General features: G+C 41.4%; 1 protein-coding gene across 1 annotated transcript in view; it reads right to left on the bottom strand.

The window, feature by feature from the left end:
- Positions 1-1,271: 1,271 nt before the first annotated feature.
- Positions 1,272-20,211, bottom strand: part of SLC13A1 (solute carrier family 13 member 1) — a 45,347-nt gene continuing 26,407 nt past the window's right edge. The window contains exons 8-15 of the mRNA XM_034768215.1: positions 19,398-19,517; positions 13,268-13,366; positions 13,072-13,173; positions 8,602-8,705; positions 6,353-6,462; positions 4,313-4,474; positions 2,302-2,439; positions 1,272-2,153 (exon numbers count right to left, since the gene is read on the bottom strand). Of these exons, the coding sequence (XP_034624106.1) occupies positions 2,010-2,153; positions 2,302-2,439; positions 4,313-4,474; positions 6,353-6,462; positions 8,602-8,705; positions 13,072-13,173; positions 13,268-13,366; positions 19,398-19,517 (979 nt within the window). The 3' untranslated portion in view covers positions 1,272-2,009. The remainder of the gene's footprint in view (positions 2,154-2,301; positions 2,440-4,312; positions 4,475-6,352; positions 6,463-8,601; positions 8,706-13,071; positions 13,174-13,267; positions 13,367-19,397; positions 19,518-20,211) is intronic.

Here is a 20,211-nt window from a genome sequence, read left to right as displayed (position 1 = left end):
TGGACTTTTTTTAATGTTTCTAACATGAATACAGTCTAGGAAGCTTAAAATTGTACCTATTCTGAAGGGGATATCAACTTGTTAAAGAGAGTTGAATTTTAACTCACCTGGACTGTATACTGTGTATTAATCTAAAGAATGCATCTATTGTTTTCACAGGTCCTGAGCAGAGAATTATTCTGATAGTTTATTCTTCACTCTTATAGGCTCCAATTCAGGAGAGCATCTCTAACCAGGACAACTCTAAAGTATGTCCTTAACTTTAAGCAAATACTTAAGTCACAGATTCACCCTACTCTGGGTGCCAGCCCCAGGGGCTGACCCTGAGCTCCAGCAGCTGCCGGTCCTGGGTGCTGATCCCCGGCACTGGTCTTGGGCTCTGGCGGGTGCTGGCTGTGGATGCCAACCCCTAGCCCTGGCCATGTGGCAGCAGGCACAGACCCCAAGTGCCATTCCCAAACCTGTTGGCAGTCAAACCCTGGCCACGTGCTCTGACCCGCAGTCCTGGCCGCTGACCCCGGGCACTGCTCCTGTATGTTGACCCTGGGTTCCGGCAAGTGCTGGTCATGGGCACCGATCTCCAGCCCCAGGCACCAGTCCCGGGTGCAGATCCCCAGCCCCAGTCACGCAGCAGTGGACACCAACCCCAGGCTCCGGTAGATGCTGGCCCTGGATGTCGACCTCCAGTCCCAGTTGCGCAGCGCTGGCTCCAGTGGGTGCTGGCCCAGGACACTGACTCCTAGCCCCATCTGTGCAGCAGCGGGCATGAACTCCAGGCACCAACTCTGGGTGCTGACCCTCAGCCCAGTCGCACAGCAGCAGGTGCTGGCTCCGGGTGCCAACCCCCAGCTGCATGGCAGTGGGTGCTGATCCCCAGCCCTGGGTGCCAATTCCTGGCCCTGGCCACGCAGCTGTGGGCAATGACCCTGGGCTCCAGTGGGTGCTGGGCCAGGGCGCTGACTCCCAGCCCCAGGTGCCGAGCCACACCTCTGACCATGCAGTGGTAGAGCCCCCCATCCATTGCCCCGGCCTCTGCTGCCTCACTCCCAACCCCTCCGTCCAGGTCTTACCTTGCCAGGACTTGCTGTGAAAAGTGATATTAACAAATATCACTTTTCACAGCATTATTTGCATTGAGTCTGCAAAAAAATCCTACATAAATAAATTACAATGATCTGGATGTATATACATGCATATTTATTTGTTTTTCCTAAAGTTAATTAAGTATTTTAGGAAAAAGTGTCAGTGCGGCCACCAGCAAGAGTTGGTGGCCACACTCTGAGGCCACCAAAAAATTTGTTGTGAGAACCCCTGGCTTAAGTACAGTCCTGGATAGGGATAGATTTAAATAAATGCTTAATTGCTTTCCTGAACTGGGGTCTAAATGATTTTCCCTGCAGATAGTGAGGAGATGGCCAGAGAAACGTTGACAGAAAAGCGGTAGTATAAATACCCAGGCAGCTCTCCACAGATTGTACTTTTCCTACAAGATCAGATTTATGGACAGGGCAGTGAATGGATTGTTCAGACAATCCCCAACCTGACCATTCATTTGTAATCATCATCATCATCTAAAATTTTATGACTTGAAAAAAAACAAACCCAACAACCAAAAATACAGTGTGTTCTTCAGACCAGCAGCAAATGTTCCTACATTATTTAAAATGTTAAAATAGATAGCTCCTGTTATTTTAGGACCCTAAGAACAGGGCCAAATTGTCATTCATAAAGAATGTGCACATTCAAAGATGGTACTCAACAACATGTACAAGTAAAATCTGAATAAGACGACCTGGATAAGAAACACATTCAAGCTTGATGGTGTTTGCAAAGTCCATATTTGGATAACATTATTCCTGATTAGGATCAGCAGATCATCAATCCCTGGGACTGGGAAATATGGACTTCAAAGTAACATGGATCACTATCATTATTGTGGTGTATTTTGCATTTCTACTAACTCACCAAATAATAGTAAAAAACCCCACAAAAACCTTGCCAGTTAGTTTTTATGGCCCTGTGGTATTCACAGTAGAAAGATCTGGTGCCCAACTTGGATATGTTTGAAGATGAAACAGGGGCACTGCCCATGTTGTGACAGCAAGCATAACCACAGCAACTCCGATGATATTAACACCCAAGCCAGCTTTCACCTAGAGTAATAATAAAAATCAAAAGTTGATATCAGAAAAACTAAGCAATTCTGAATAAAATTTCCAAAATGGCAAAATCAGACATTAGCATTAGTGTGATTATCAGAGAGCAACACTGGATGTTATGGAATTTTTGTTAATAACTCACCATGTCAATAACGTTCAAATGACCATATGAAAATACAATGGCATTGGGTGGATTTGCTACGGGAAGCAGGAATGCAAATGAAGTGCACAGTGTAGCTGGTATCAAAATATAAAGTGGGTTCACATGAATAGCTTCAGCCTGCCAGATGGTAAAGATAATGAGAAATAACAGATTTCCAGGGACACATACCTACAAATGCTTACTTGCTACAATAATACAAGTGCATGAATGAACTGAATAACTTGTTCAAATACAAAGAAACAACCTTTTGAAAGAACGACTTATTTGTTTATATTGTGTAACAAAATATTATAATTGCAGCTTGATTACATTATAATACTTATTGTAATTATAGTTAATAAACATTAGCATAGTAAGTACAGAGTGTTTTATTAACCACAGAATAAAACAAGGGCCCCTGCATCAGAGTGTTTACATTCTAACAGGTACAGTGCAACAGTTCAAGGAAGAGCTTTAAAAGAGAGGGGATGAACTTGAATTTGGATGTAGTAAAAGACAGAAGTTAGCAAAGGGATTCAGGAAGTTAAGTAATGTGACTGGAGCAGTGGGAGAAGATAATTATATAGGAGTCAGGCAAGACGAGAAGACGGGGAGCTGAACATAGTAGGTTACAAAGGAGGAAGAAGAGTGGGAGGGTAGAGAACACAGAGGGTGCAGATCAGGGCCGGCTCTGGCTTTCTGGCCGCCCCAAGCAAAAAAACACCCGCGGCAGCCAGAACAGCAAAGCAAAAAAAAAAAAAAAAAACCTGCGGCGCGGCTGGAGCCAGGGTGCAGGGGGACTCTCTGCACTGCAGATGTGCCCCGGCTAGCGGTGGCAGGGGGAGGGAGCAGGGGGAGAGAGAGAAGGGGGGCGGCCAGGGCTTCAGCGGGGTGCTGCCACGTGGCCCCGACCGCCGCACCACCTGCCGGGAGGGCTCTGCACCGCTCCAGTCGGCTGGGAGGGAAGGACGCGGGCTGCCCTGCTGGGCTTGCTGCAGGGCGCTCCCGTCCTCTGCGCCGCTGCCCCCTACAGGGCAGCCGGAGCAGAACAACAACAACAACAAAAAACCGGCCGTGCCACCCTAGGATTGGGCGGAATGCCACCTCCTACAAGCTGCTGCCCCAAGCACCAGCTTGCTTGGCTGGTGCCTGGAGCCGGCCCTGGTGCAGATGGTAAAAGGAAGGAGAAGATGAACTTTATGCCATTGTCCCAGTATTTGATCTGGAGAACAGGGAGAGATGGAGAAGTGATCGAGAAAGTGGGAAATACATATTCAGCAACTCTCAGTTGGCTTGTTACTATTTTTCAGATTGAGCTTGTCAAAGATTTTGACTTTTGATTTCTCAACAAAGTGTTTTCTCAAAAAAATTCAATTTTGATAACACCCTCCATCAGAAATTTTCTTTGAAACACTTCCGTTTTAAAAAACGAGATTAGAGCTTGTTGGGGATGTTTTGATTTTCAAAGCACTCAAAATTCCATAAAAATTTTGATTTTTTTTTAAAATCATGTTTTTTGTTTGTTTTAAACTATTTCTTTGACCCGGTTGGTTTTTAAGCTGATGGCACCCAGGCTTTGAGAGTCCATTATATATTATTGTCATGGTCTCTTGGGGTGGTCTCTTGAGGGGTCTCAGCTTCTTCTGACTGACCCACCTTACTTTGCTTCTCAGTCAGGTCAGTTCCTGGACCCTCACCTTCAATTAGGTCTATCAGTCCTTCAATTTTAGGACTTGCTGTCTCCTTACTTTTTCTTGAAGGCAGCCTGGCACAGGACTGTCACCCCTTTGCTATCCCAGGGCTTTCTGCCTCCCCTTCTGGCTCTGTACTCTCCCCTTTATAGCAGGCTTTGTTTTCCCTACTGGTTGCAGCTGTGGGTGCCTGCCTCCACGATTGGCAGCTGCATGGTGTGTGTGTGTGAGTTTATAGACACATTACAATTATATAGTGTATTTTTCTTGGATAGAGCAAGGAACATGAAGGTTAAAACAGACCTAGATAGAGTACTCACCAAAGGTGCTAGTATAGGCAAGAATATAGTGATGGTAGCTGGATTGCTTGCCACTTCTGTTACTGAGGTGACAATCAGAGATGATATTAGGATAATCAACCACATTGGTAATGATCCCAGAGGGGTTAATTTGCTTCCTATCCAAGCTGATAGTTTTGAAACCTGAATAAGGAATAGGATTATACAATTACTGAAGGAAAAATTTAAACAACACAGTATTAATGAAGTTTATTCAAGTATTAATATGTGGCATATTTGTATAGTTAGAGATAACACAGATCATAAAATATATTTTATCCTACCATGTGTTTTTATTGCAGTGCTCTCATATCAAGAGAATTCTTTCCTGGGTGTTTGGCTGGTAAGTCTTGCCCACATGCTCAGGGTTTAGCTGATCACCATATTTGGGGTCGGGAAGGAATTTTCCTCCAGGGCAGATTGGCAGAGGCCCTTGGAGTTTTTCGCCTTCCTCTGCAGCGTGGGGCATGGGTCACTTGCTGGAGGTTCTCTGCACCTTGACGTCTTTAAACCATGATTTGAGGACTTCAGTGGCTCAGACATAGGTTAGGGGTTTGTTGCAGGAGTGGGTGGGTGAGATTCTGTGGCCTGCATTGTGCAGGAGGTCAGACTAGATGATCATAATGGTCCCTTCTGACCTTAAAGTCTATGACTCTATGACTCTAACCTCAAATGTTTTTAGTCTGCTCAAAAAAGAACTAGGTAAATTCAAGGAGGATAGGTCAATCAATGGCTATTAGCCAGTATGGGCAGGGATGGTGTCCCAAGCCTCTGTTTGCTAGAAGCTGGGAGTGAGTGGCAGGGGATGGATCAGATTGCCTGTTCTGTTCATTCCCTCTGGGGCACCTGGCATTGGCTGCTGTCAGAAGACAGGATACTGGGCTAGACGGGCCTTTGGTCTGACCCAATATGGCCGTTCTTATGTTCTTATGTTACTTGACAACCTTTAGGGCCAAATCTTGCTCACTTTAGTTATGGGATAAAACAGTGGTGCTCTACATGGGAGCTCCACCCAGGCAGAATAAAGCTGGAAGAATTTTTTTGGCAAATAGTTTATTCACTGAAAAATGCAGTTTTGGGCAACCTGACACTATCTGTGAATTTGTTTTCACTGGATAGTTTCAACTGAGAAACCTTTAAATTTTGGGGGCTGGAGTCAGAGCTCTCATAACTTTTAGCCTGGTGGTTGGGGCACTCAGCCAGGCTCAGTTCTCCTCACTACCTGATGTTGAGAAGAGATTTAAACTCAGCTCTAGCCTAGGGAGATTGCCTCAGACACTGGGATGGGTACCTCTCAATATCTCCAGTTGAAGCTGTTCTACTGTGAATAATTAACTAACCAACCAGTGGAGGACTTGAACTTGGGGCTCTCTCATCCTAGATGAGTACCCTAACATCCACATAGTTCCAGAGTCTGTCTCACTCACAGTTTCTTGCCAAACCTAGGTGGGAGACCAAAATTCAAATCTGCTTTCAGGAGTGTTATTTGTTTGTATAGTTTCTAGTACAATGGAATTCTAAATCCCTCTTTGAATCCCTAACAGCTACCACAGTAATAATAACAAGTAATACAAACTGCGACAGGATTAAAAGATTTTGAAATGACTTCACTGACCGAAATATTTGTATTTTTTCTCCAATTCATTGCTTGCCTTTAGATTTTTTTTTTCAACAGCAGAAAAATACAAACTGTTCAGATAACAAAGGATTTGGATTAACTGGGAGTCATTTATATACAGTGAAATTCAGCAAGTAAGTCTTTATGTCAGACTTCTGTGCACAAAGACTTAGATGCTGCTAGCTTCAGGCATATAATTTATGAAGTCTCTTAATTGAGGCTTGGATCTGTTTTTTTAGTGTTCTATCTGAATATTCTTGCATCTTCTCTTACCATGTTCCAAGTTTAATTGTTAGCAAGACACACTGGTAAAATGACAGAATAACCTTGAATATGCCGGTAGTCCGTGTTTTTCTCAGCGCAGGTCATGTTAATTGTTCAGAATCTTGTAGAAATTGCATTACCTCACAGCCCTCTGCCAGTGCAAAACCTCCACCAACAAGAATCGTTATCTCCCAGGGCATGCATGACTGAAATTCCTTCCAAGTAATCAGAGGAGTGTAATCAAAAATAGCTAGGGGGAAAAAAAAGTTTTAAAAAGACTTCTCGATATAACTTCTCTCAAGATATGCAAGTGAAATATTTAAAGGCAAATCTTTATCATCAAATTAAGAAGGCTTTTCTTCTGATCATCTTGAACTTCCTGGGGAAGACCCTTTGCAGCTCTGAATTGTCATTACACCATTGACTTCAGTGGAGCCATGATACTTCATACCAGCTGAGAAGCTGCCCCCTTATGAAAGATAGCTATTGATGGGACTAATGCAGCAAGATGGCTACTCTATTTAAATAGATTGCAATGTAAATTCTGGGCTTCACTGAGGGCAGGTCTTCACTATGGGGGGGGGTCGATTTAAGATACGCAAATTCAGCTACGCGAATAGAGTAGCTGAATTCGACGTATCTGAGCCGACTTACCCCGCTGTGAGGACGGCGGCAAAATCGACCTCCGCGGCTCCCCGTCGACAGCGCTTACTTCCACCTCCACTGGTGGAGTAAGAGCGTCAATTCGGGGATTGATTTGTCGCGTCCCAACGAGACGCGATAATTCGATCCCCGAGAGATCGATTTCTACCCACCGATTCAGGCGGGTAGTGTAGACCTAGCCTGAGACACATTTACGGTCTGATCTTGTATTCCTTGTTCATCTAAAAAATTCACTGATTTCAATAGGAGTTAGGAGTATATACAGAATTCAAGCTCAGGTCATATTCTAATCTAGGTAAATTACTTTCTAAGACAGGAGAAAGGAATGAAAATAGACTCATTCACCATTTTATATTTTCCTAAGGTTAATTTAAATAAGAGCTAAAAATATTTTGTTAAAAAACAAACCCTAGTGTCTGATCCAAAGCCCACTGAAGTCAATACAAAGGTTTCCACTGAATTCAATGGGCTTTGGATCATGTGACTACTTAGAGTGAACTTCTGCTGCCCTTACACTGAGTCTGTTCTTACTCTGCAAGTACTACCACTTGCTTTCCTTGGCAAGGAATTAATTTCCTGCTAAGGTACTACTCATTGTGATGGTGGCAGAATTAGTCCCCTAGTGAGAAAAGAAACCCCCGCCCCCGCAAAAAATCCCACACTTGTTACCTAGAAAAACGTGTATATATATATATACACAATTCTGATTCTCATTTATGCTATAGACACTTTACACAACTCTACCACTGTAAGGGGACCTTAAAGCAAGTGTAAATTTCAAGGCCCCTTTCTATTTATGCCCCTTTTAAAACCTCTTTCCACAGCCAAAGCTATTTAAAGCCACCTTATTGTAAATGAGAATCTGGCCCATATATGCACATATCAGTGAATCCTTTTTTTGAACACATGTAACTAGTTATGTACCATAGCAACAATAATATGTAAAGTAATATTCTGTGTAACATGGACTTTGAGTTAATCTGGATTTATGTGAGTGAAACTGGGCCAAAGAATTTTAACAATTAAATGTACTTCTTGCCATTTATCCAGCTATTTTTAATTTGTTCTATTTGGTCTTCACTCAGTTTGGACACTGAAATGAAGCTCAGTATCACTTTCTCGTCATAGGTCAACTTTTCTTTCTGAAGGCTTGTCTCCACTACCAGGGAGATTGACACTGCTGCAATCGATGCAACGGTTGTCAATTTACCGGGTCTAGTGAAGACACGCTAAATTGACATCAGAGTGCTCACTGGTCAACTCTGGTATTCCAGCTCCCCGAGAAGAGTAAGGGAAGTTGACCAGATTGCGTCTCCCATCAATGCAGCACAGTGAAGACACCAAGGTAAGTCAACCTACGTTATGTCAACTCCAGATACATTATTCACATAGATGAAGTAGCATAATTTAGGTTGAATTACCCCGGTAGTGAAGATGAGCCCTAGATCTTGGGTGCTAACTCAACGTTCTGGTTTCCAGCACTGCAGGGAGATGTTTAAATGGGAACAAAAACTATTTGAATTGATATCATGAACATTTTTCTATTTCTATCAGGTTTTTCTAACAACCTCCATCCCCTATCCACTTTTCTTTTTATTTAACAAAATCTACTGTACCTGTTGGGCTTAAATACCTGATAGAGTTCCTAGAACAAACACTGAATTATATTCACATAAGGTCACTACAATCCTTGCTCTAGCAAAGGTCCAATAAAAATATACCCAACTGTTTTCTCCATTTGAAGTCCTAGACAAAGTTTTTGCTGGAATAATGAAGAAGAGGAGGCCAATTATTAAGGCAGCTGTTGAATCTGTAGAAAAACCTGGGTATCTAAGGAGAGATTAAATGTATTTTTAGTAAACAAAGAATAAAGGATATACAGCTCCAGGAAAAATAATATTCTGTAGAAATATTATACAAGAAGAATATTATAAATACTAAACCTTTTGGTCTGCATGTGACTGTACAGTAATTTGTCGCATTCTATCAAGTTTATAAATCTGCAGTTATATGGTACTTAAAGGTTCCCATTTTCACAAAAAAAAAAAAAAAAAAAAAAAAAAAGGCCAGATTCTTGGGTGTAATATAGTTGCTTTGCACTTCTCCCAGTGGTAGAATCTAGCAATAAAGCCAATGTAACTCGTCCCAGGAAGATCATTCCTGCCCAAAGTGGGATCCTCTCATGATTTAGAGATGACATGGAGCCTTTTATGGCAACCTCTCTCTGCTGCCACCGTAGGAGGCATAACCATAGAGTCTGGGGTGCCCCTATGCTGCACTGATCTCTTGGTGCATTTTCAGCTCCTTGGAACTGTTTGAAAGTGGTGCAAATTAGAGTAGCCCTTACGCTGCTCTGTTTACTACTGGGGATCAGCTCAGCACAGAGCAGGCCCAGGATCAGAGGAATGAAAAGGTGAGCTTTATGCCACCTTAATACACAAATACTCACCCAATTTATGCTGTGTGCTTCTCAGGCATAGGCAAGGATCTAGTCCATTGTGTCCAATTCTGCACTTCTTACTCAGCCAAAACTCCCATTAAGTAGAATGAGATTTTTGCTTGAGCAAGAAGGATCCGAGCCAATGTCTTGTTAGTATTTATTTATTTTTTTTCAAAGGACCCCTGGGATCTCCTTATTTTTGGATTGTTACAAAGTATTTTTCCTTCCAGCATCATGCCACATTTCCACATATTTTTGGTCCTATCCTGGTTTAATATGTTCCAGGAATAATTTGACCCTTAGGTTTTACATTATGTTAGCTATTTCCTTGGAATAAACCACCACACTTTGTTACACTTTATAACATCGTATAATCCAACAGGGCAACCTAGGATATCCTAAATCTATTAACAATGCTGAGTGAAACTCAAAGATATTTTAATATGAATATTGCACTGAAACCACCTCATAGTTTTTCTAAAACTAATTTTGTCCCACAAACTCTCATGTGAAAGGAACATTGCTAGCTAGCTTCTTAAGGATGTAAAAAGAGGAATGGTCTGGGAGTGTGCCTTAAAGTATTTTTGTTCTGTTGTCTGCTACCACAGAAAAGATTTGTTTTTGCTGGCTATCATTTTTAGAAATATGTGGGACACATTAATGCCCCTGCTACTGCAATACCCTTTTGGCTGCATGTACAATACTCATGTGACAATATTGCTCAACCTTCTCACTTCATCAGTTCCTAGTATAGCTACATGCTCCCTGGTATTCCAAGCAGACATGTATAGGAGGATCCTATTCTGTACTCTGGTATGAACTCACTGGGAGTTGTACTGGAATGTAGGATTTGGCTTGTAATAATATAATGCCTGCAACTACTATGTCTAGGCAGCAGACACATCTGTGAACAATAGTGAGGTTACAGAATTAGATTTTCTGATGCAATTCCATTATTCCTGGAAACTCTGCTCTTGGGACAATACTGCATACACAGAAATGGATTCAAAAGGAGAACAATACCTGAACTGGAATTTAAAAATGGCAGCTGTCACTGCTGTTTAGCATGATGGGCATGGGTGTCTCTGTAACTGTAGTTTTCCAAAGACCACTGTGTATTGAAATATATGATTTTTAAGCACCTATTTGCCTGACTTGTGATACATGGATACAAAATATGTATCAGCATGAGGTGCTATAAAATTAATTGCCCCATATATCAGCTAGGTGCTGTCCTGTAAGGAAATCTCACAATGGGCTGAATTGAAGTAATCCTGGGAAATAGGCCCAGTGGCAACCTAATGTGAATGATTCTATTCAGATTCGTGTCCCACATTCATCATTGTGTAGCTGAACACCTTCCAGAAGTGCATGTAGATGGCCTACTATTAGAATTGAATAAAAAAATATAATCAATATGTCATCCTTGCACGCACTCCACCGTACATTATTATATTAAAATTAAAGTAATTCAACCCCCTGAACAAATTCTTAACTCCCTTCTGAAACTGCAATGTACAAAACTTGGACAAAACTGTATTTCTGATAAATCTGAGGAGGACTGTAAGAATAAGAATATAACTGCTCATTTTTATGGAAATTATTATACAATCAATTAATTATAACAAGAAGCATACTGAATTGCAGAACATGTTGTTTTTTATGCTTTCATTGTAAAGCAGTACAGGCTTCGTATTTCAACAGGTTAGTTCAGCTATCATATAATACAACATGATTTAGCCTAATGTGAAATGAGACATGTTTGCAGTCTATTCCAAATGAAAACATTAAAGGACATCCACAAGTAACACACGTGTGCAGTACCTGTGAATAGTATAGCTACACTCCACTCATCTCTTTCTAAGATAGTTTGATAAACAATAAACAGAGAAGATAATATAGGAACATATCAGTGTGTGCACCTTTAAAAAGTTGTTTACAATTGCTTTTTTAGTATCGGGGTAGGTCATTAAGTGGTGCTATATGAACATGAAATGCTATTTTAAAGCAGGTAGGTATGTTCAAGTCAGCTTGATTGCTTGATTGCTTGATTAGCTCAGCACTTTAAAATCTTCTTTAAAAAGATGTTGCTTCATGAAAGAGCAAGATCAGAAGCTCTTCTATTGTTGCTGTGGGGGTAGATTTTTTTTTTATTTTTTGCTATTGTTTGAGGAAATATGTTTAAAAGATAAAAAACAATTTTAAAACTCCAAGATGCGTTATACTGGTCATTATAAACTGATGATCTTTCTTTGGATGTCACAAAATAACTCTACTTAACACTTTACTTTTTCAAAGAGCTACAACCATTAACTAATTATTCCTTACGACACCCTCCCTGTGTAAGTTTTGGGAAACCAGGCAACTCTGTGTGTGTGTGTGTGTGTGTGTGTGTGTGTGTGTGTGTGTGTGTGTGTGTGTGTGTTTATAGATACTAAGGAGAGAACTTACTATCCCAGCTGAGAAAGAGATATAGATCTGGGCGTCATTATAGATTGTACTTAAAGCTAGCAGAATGAATGAGGTTGCCCAAAGAGAGGAGATATATAGAGAGAAGAGTGGGGCCAAGGACAGGCCCCTGGGGGAACAACAACAAACAGCTGGAGAGTTGAAGAGGAGGAGGAGCTACAAGAGGATATGCAGAAGAATTGGTTAGGAAGGTAGGAATAGAACCAGAAGAGGTGAGAGAATCATGAGCTTGGGGAGGAGAGTTTTCAGTATAACAAGTATTCAACAGGTCAAAGGCAGCAGACAGACCAAGAAGGGTAAGAATGGAGTTGAGTTACTGATGAGGTGCCCAAGAAATTTAGAAGAGAAGAAGAGGAAGATGGGGTGGTACCCGGATAAGCAAGTGGGGTCAAGACGGACTTTTTGAGAAAGTGAGATGAAGGGCGATGGAAAGGGAGGAATTGAGGAGGTCAGGAGACAGAACAGGATTGAAAGACATACAAATGAGAGGAGGTTGGACACTTTAGCACCAGAGATCATACTAAAGGAGGAGAAAATAGCAGGCTGTGGGAAATGGGGCAGAGAGAGGGGGATTGTTTCACACTGGCTCACATTAATTTTTTTTTTTTTTTTGCAGAAGTCAGTCAGATATTGCAGGTTGAGGAGGGATTTGAAAGCAGAGGATGCACTTGTGTGGCGGAATCATGCATAGCTAGTCTCTGGATTTTCTCAAGAGTCATTCAGGGGTACACAAGCAGCAACAGAGAAAGAAGATGCAAGGAGTGAGCCAAGCCTGGACATGTGAGGGATAAATATGACTGTTTGAGAGAAGTGCAAAAAAAGCTGAGAATGGATGAGAAGATAGAGTTGTGTGTGGAAACTATGGCGTCGATGTAAGAGTGAGGTAGGACAGGGAGGAGTGGATGGAGGACATCAGAGAAATGGGTGATAAAGAGTTATAGGACATTTTAATGTAGGCTACCAGATGGATTCCTTCCAAGCCCAGAAATAACCAAAAGATGCACTATTTGGTGGCTGCATTATGGTCTGCATGAAGTTACTGATATTTATTATTTTATGACACACACGAGTGTGCTAGTTGCTTCACAGAAATAATATTGCTGCCTGTGCTGTACCCATTTTGTAGATAAACAAAGATTTTCAGTGCTGTCAGTCTACAATCTTTCACAAGTACTAAAGTTCACTTTAAATCTAGGAGAAAATGCAACCATTTATACATGTATACAATATTGTATACAACCACGTATACAATACAGTCATTGTTGGTATTTCAGCTGTTTTACTTACTGAGGAAAAAGAGAAGACCATCCAGGGATGAATCCAGGTTCTCTTGTAAACCACAATAGGGCCATTAAAATGAACAGGACAAGGGTAATGATTTCTGGGTAGCTGGAGCAAAAGCACACTTTGTTAGTGTCTGGTTTCCTTACATTTAAATCCATGCTCGTTTTGAAATGGCCTGGTGTTTTGCAGTCTGTGTTACCTTATTGGTCCAAGCTTTGTGTACTCCTCTTTAATCACCTGTGCTGAGGCCTGTTCTCTGGCTGTTTTTTCCTTGCCACATCGGAACATTTCTTTGAAACTGGAATGTAAGTTAACAATAATGGAGTGTTACTCTTACAGGATAGTCACAGATCCCAGCCTTTCCAGCTAAGTGTACCAATTTACTAGGCTAAGATTTCAGTTCTACCAGCCAGTGCTCATTATCTCCTGTTTAATTGTGCACACTCTGAACTTTACAATACTGATTTGGAGTAAACTGACCAGGCTGGAGTCTACACAAGTGAATGGGAGCTTGGCAGAGGCAGCAGCAAAATATAGCCCAACACTCAGGCTTGTCATTAAGGTAGAGGAGGCAACCTACAGCCCTGGGCTTTTCAAGGATGCAGTATAGTCTAGTGGCTAAGGCACAGGCCTAGGAAATGAAGAATCCTGGGATCTATTCCTGTCATGTCCTGTCCCTTTAAATATTTGAGCACTCTGCAGTGTAAACCTCACTTTCGTGTTAGTTTCAGTTTTGCCAGCACAGCAGACAATTGTCTTTCTATAAGTTCCCTCTGTGTCTGTGACTCTCTCCTTCTCTGCTGGGTCCAGAAATATAACATTGGCAACACAGGATTTATAATCCATGAGTGTCCAGTCCGCCCATTACCTGAACAACGAAAAGAAAGAGTAAGCAGATAATACTGTGAAAAGGGGACAAAGTTCACCTGGAAGCACAGGGTGACAGACTGCTGTTTTTGCTTCTGGGAACCAGTTATCTACAAAGGGGGAAGTAGGCAATTAGAAGCAGAATAAAGGAAGAGGTTTCTGCTGTTGCTGCTGTTGGAGCTGTTCAAACAAGACAGTGAAGTAGAAGCAAGCAGCCATCTTTGTTGACCAGGTGCAAGCCTGCACTACAGGGTCTATACCCAGCAGAGGGAGCCCAAATGCAGCCAAAGGAAGAATTCAGAATTTTGCAGTGTAAGCACACAGCCAGCAGAGGGTGATCCAGAGCAGATAGTGTACAATTAAAAAAAAGACAAAAAAGAAAAAGAAAAGAGAGAATTTCCCTATGGAAGAGATGTCCAGGAGGTGTGAAGTTCAACAGGAGAGCAGTAAAATGGCATCTTTTATGGGCAATGTTGGTGAATAATGGGTGGTGTATCGCAAACATTCTGAGCAATTTGTAACCTGCAACACCATTCCAGATGGACAAAGAATTTCAACCTTGCTGACGGTGATGGGTCTGAAGCTTACACTGCTGTGTCTCCAGCTATGCCCAGAACTGCCACGTATGTTGCAATTATTGCAGCAATGCAGGATATTTTTCTCCTATCCCATCGATGATAGCTAAATGATAGTGGTTTCATTAGTGACATCAGGGAAGTGGAGAGTTTGTTGCCGCTCTCAGGAAGTTGTCAGAGCATTGTCAGTTTGGAGACACATTAAGTGATGCCCTGCATGACCAGTTAGTCTCTGGGTTAAAAACAATGACCACATTGGAATGAAGTTACTGGCTGTAACAGAGGTTACATTCAGAAAGGCTGTTGATGTAGCAGTTGCAATGGAAACCACAGAGAAGGATTCTCTGCAATTTAATGTGCACTGAAAAATTCATCTCGTGAATCTGCAAGACAGAGGGCCACGGAAACATAAGAAATTTCCATGTGGCAGTTTGCACAAGCTGTGCCTGCTGAAAAGGACTGCTGGGCACACCAGGTCATTTGCAGAAGAAAGGACACATCAGCATGATGTTGCACAGTTCAACAACCAGTAACAGAGTAAACATACATAAAATACACCTGTGATAACTGAACCTAAGAAAAGATGGAAGTTGGGAATTCATAATGTGGAAAAAGACAAGAGCTGTAGTGATGCTGATCAAGACCTAGCACTGCATGTGTTATCAGAAGATGGAGTCACAGATGGGATCTGGGTCACACCCTTGATTGAAGGAGTTCCTACAAGAATTCAGCTTAATACTGGGGAGCTGCTGTGTCATTGATTTCTGCATCCACCTATCACCAGACTTTGTCACAAGTTCCACAAGAAGGAACCTCCATGGTTTTGAAATGTTAGTCCTAAAAGGGATACCAGAAAAATGTTAGTCCTAAAAGGGATACTCCAGGTAAAAGTTCAGCTAGAGGGACTATCAGTTGTTCAATCACATATAAGGGTAAAACAAAAGTATCCACCATTATTTAGCAGATCTTGGCTTGAAATGCTCAAGGTGAATTGAACCAAGATCAGGGCGATCACGAAAGCACTTCAAAATCTTCAAGAAATACTGGACAGACACTTCAAACTCTGTTTCAAAATCTTTGGACAGAGCAACATGTCAGTGAAGCTCACTGTTAAGACTGACAGCCAATCATAATATTGCAACCCCAGAGTTATGTCTTATGCTCTCAAGCCTCTGGTAGAAGCTGATTTGGACTGATTAGTGAACATTGGAGTCTTGTTATTGGTTTCACACAGAGTGGGTTACATCTCTTGTACCAGTGTTCAAGAAGGAGGCTCAGTCCAAATTTGTGGAGATCTCAAAGTGATGCTGAGGCCAGTTTTACATGCCGACCAGTATCCTCTTACTGAAGATTTGTTTGCTACTCTTAGTGGTGGACAGTGTTGCAGTAAATTGGATTTGCTCAGAGATTGATCCAGCATCTCACAAATATCTCAAATTCAACACACAAAAAGACTTATTTATTGCAACTGGTTGCCGTTTGGTATCACATTGGCACCTCCTCTGTTCTAGAAAGCCATGGATGAGATTCTGAAGGGACTGAATGGAGTTCAGTGCTATTTGGATGACATCCATGTTACAGGAAAGGATCACGAGGATCATCTTTGAAATTTGGATGCTTTTAACATTTGGAAGACCATGGACTAAGATTATGTTGAGACAAATGTGAGTTTTTCAAACCTTCAGTTGAATACCTTGGACATGTAATTGGTGCCATGGGCTTAAGGAAATTGCCAGAAAAAGCACACCATCTTCAGGCATCATCAACAGAGAACATTTCACAGTTATATTCATTCTTAGACCTGCTTAAGTACTATGGTGAATTTCTGCCTAATCTGGCAACAGTAGTAGCATCTTTACATGAACTGTCAGATGCCCAGAAGAAAGGGAAATGGACTAAAAGGGTGTGAGTGTGCATTTAAGGAAGCAAAGAAACTGTTGACATCCGCTGAAGTTCTTATGCATTTTGATACTTCACTACTATTGCAGTTGGCTTTCGATACTTCACCATATGGTGTGGGTGCAGTACTTTCCCACATTTTTCCTAATGGCATGAAGAAACCAGCTGCCCTTGCATCATGAACACTTACTACTCCTGAGAACTATGCGCAACTAGAGCAAGAAGCTCTCAGCATTATCTTCAGAATTCAGAAGTTCCATAACTATCAATATGATAGATATTTTACCTTGCTGATGGATCATCACCCATTACTTTCAATTTTTGGACTGAAACATGGAATTCCATCATTAGCTGCTGCTCATATGCAACAATGGGCATTATCTCTTTCAGCTCACTCCTATGCTATTCAATTCTGTAAAGAGATTCAGCACTGCAATGCCAATAAGCTGTCACTCCTGTCATGCCCAAGCTCTCATCAACCCAAAGGAACTTCAGATGAAGTATTCTATCTCAATTTGAGGGATAGGTTACTCATCACTAGCACAGACTTCCACAAAGAAACTGCTAAGGATAATGTGTTTTTGCTTATGACGGGAATGGTACTACATGGTATGGCACTGGATCAACATAATCCCCAGATTACACAATTCGTATCACATCAATATGAATTATCTGTGAATCATAGTTGCATCTTATGGGGAATGTGAGTGAATGTTCCAAAATCACTTCAGGGTAAGATTTTGAAAGCTCTTCATGAAGGTGATTTTGGCATTGTACGGATGAAGACCATAGCCTAGAGTCATGTCTGGTGGCTGGGGACTGACAAAGCTATTGAGAGGAATGTAAAGTGCTGTACTATGTGTCAGCAAATTCAGCATGATCCTGACCCATCTTGTCTACAGCCTTGGTCATGGCCTCAGACTCCTTGAATACATATTCATGTGGACTTTGCTGGACCTTTAGAAGATTACATGTTCAAAATGGCCAGAAGTTTTCAGAATGACTTCTACAACAGTTACTAAGACCATTGGACATATTTGTACTTTGTTTAGCAAGTTTGGTTTACTGGTACAGTTGGTGAGTGACATTGGACCTCAATTCTGTTCTGAAGAATTTCACAGGTTCCTAGCTTCAAATGAAATTCAGCACATATGCTCTGCTCCATATTACCCTGCTACAAATCAGCTAGCAGAATGCGTTATGTAAACACTTAAGCATGCCTTAAAAGCTAACAAATCTATTTTGAGTCATCAGCAGAAATTAGACAATTTCTAGCTTCTCTCCAGGAACCCTCCACATGCTACTACCCAGGAGTCACCTACACCTCTTTTCTTGAAGCAGTATTTGCATACCTGTTGGAACCTGCTACGTCCTGAAATGTCTTCATGTGTAGCCAAATCCCAAACTATGCAAATTGATCAATCATATGAGACTCGTCATCGTTCTTTTCAAGTTGGGGACTTAATGTAGAATTGCAACTACAGTGGGAGAACTTGTAAAATGCACAGGACCTGTTTTGTTCATGGTAGAACTATCCAATGGTATTTTATGGAAAAAACATGGACCAGTTTCAGTCTTGATGAGTACCAGAGTCCAGGGATGTTCCAGTAAGTCTATCTGTTCCTCTAATTGAACCTCCTTCTCTTGCAACTCTTAGTTTCAATGACTTGTTGGGAAAAAATGTGGTACCCGATCCAGTTGATTCCATACTAGATGCAGTTGATTCCTAACCACTGACTGTTCCTGTTATTCAGAACTCTGCTGGACCACCATCACCACATTGTCCCAAGAGCATACAAAAACCAGTTAAATTGTTTAGTTAATGAGTTGCTATTCCAGCGCAGAATAATCCCTTGCATTTTAAGAGTCTGCTGTAGTTCGCCCACAATTCTTAGTTAAGTTATATAGTGTTTATTTTTAGCTATGTAAACGATAATGTATGTCTTCGCTGAATCAGACTCTCTCCTGTTAATACATTGCCTTCTTTTCTAATGGGAAAGTTTTTACTGTGTAACTAGCCAGCACATTAATCAGAGTGTTCTGTAGCATCTTTCACAGGGGACAAGATTAGCAATTTTGGCTTTCAGTCCACACTCTTGAGGTGAGCCACTCCACAGTGTTAATAAGAACACTGTCAAAATGGCCTAGAAAAATGAAATGTTAACATTTCAAACTATCAGTGGAGTGAGAAGGAAATTTAAGATGCTTCTATTTAAAATTAAATATAAAGGGCCTAATTTTCCACTGTCTTCACCTTAAGCAGCCATTTACACCTGTGGAAAGCAAATGCTATGTGGGACGCATTTCACACTAAATTACCCTGGCTCCATTTTTCATACTTTTGAGCACCTACTTCATACAGCTGTAAATAAGTATCCAGAGTGCAAGGCAATGGAGAATTGGGCCCAAAGAACTGTCATTCTATCCAAAAACTTGAAGCACAAAACTCAGGGGTGAAGCAAACCCACCCAAAAAACACACACAGGAATATCTGTGAACAGGAACCATTGTATTTTTCTCTAAATATAATATGTCAGTCTGCTCATCAAATTTGTTAGATAAACATTGTTCAAACATAGAATCAAATGCTGGCCTCATTGAAATCAGCCAGGAAACTACTGTTATTTCAATAACATCAAGATTTGGACCACAAACTGTAAAATCTGAATTCTTCTCTCAGATACTCTCTACTAATGATGTGTATATATTCTATAAAAATGTACAACATATTTTACAAAATGGATCGTTGAATAAGTTTTCCCGTGGTGTCGTGTTGGACAGTCCAGAGAAGCCATAAGAACTGGTAGTGTGAATTCCTAGCACTTCCAGAGAACTCATTTGTGCTATTTGACAATGAAAGGACAATAAATTGTCACCATTCTACAGTGTGTGCATTAGATATAGATATGATGTTCTTTTTTATCTGTATAGAATATCTCATGCATTATCAACCTGTCATTTTACTATTTGCTTTTAACATTTACTCACTTGAAACCAAGGAAAAGCCACTGGAGCCAGACCCAGGAGAGCAACATAATAATAATAGTGATGGGGATGCAAAGTATAAACCAGGATCCAAAATTGATGCATTGGCAATCGGGGTAGCGTCTGAATGAAAATAAAATAGACTTACATTAGGCATTGCAAGAGGAATCAAACCATATATAAAATGCCATTAGGCTCTGCCGCACAGGAATACTCGGGAAAGGCTGCTGCTGTCAGCTGCCTCCAGTGGAGCGGGAATCTTTAGCCAGAGACTGTCAATGGCCTGCTCTCACCTCACTCTCTTATCCTGTCCCATGATGATAATGGCCATTAAAGTAACTGGGCTGCTAATACCTCTGTGTCTAACCCTCATGCCATGAGCACTGAATATCAGAGCAGCAACAGAATACCCCATTGCTCCCTGGATCAAAAGAATTAAATATCTACTCTGTGGTAAAGGCTCCTCATGGCTCATGGGGATGGCGGTGGAGGAGGAAGGGCCATTAGGACTTTGGGGCAATGGAGGAAGAGAAGGAAGGGCCTTTCTCTGAGAAGGGGGTAGTAGTGGAGGAAGATAGGGCCTTAGGGCTCTAAGATGGGCAATGGAGATGGGAAAGTATCAGGGGGTAGCCGTGTTAGTCTGTATCTACAAAAACAACAAGGAGTCTGGTGGCACCTTAAAGACTAACAGATTTATTTGGGCATAAGCTTTCGTGAGTAAAAACCTCACTTCTTCGGTTGCATCCAAAGAAGTGAGGTTTTTACTCACGAAAGCTTATGCCCAAATAAATCTGTTAGTCTTTAAGGTGCCACCAGA

This window comes from Trachemys scripta, chromosome 1 (assembly GCF_013100865.1).
Source record: "Trachemys scripta elegans isolate TJP31775 chromosome 1, CAS_Tse_1.0, whole genome shotgun sequence".
Classification (NCBI taxonomy): Eukaryota; Metazoa; Chordata; order Testudines; family Emydidae; genus Trachemys; species Trachemys scripta.
The sequence above is the reverse complement of the archived record's forward strand: the minus strand, read 5'-3'. Positions and strand labels throughout refer to the sequence as shown.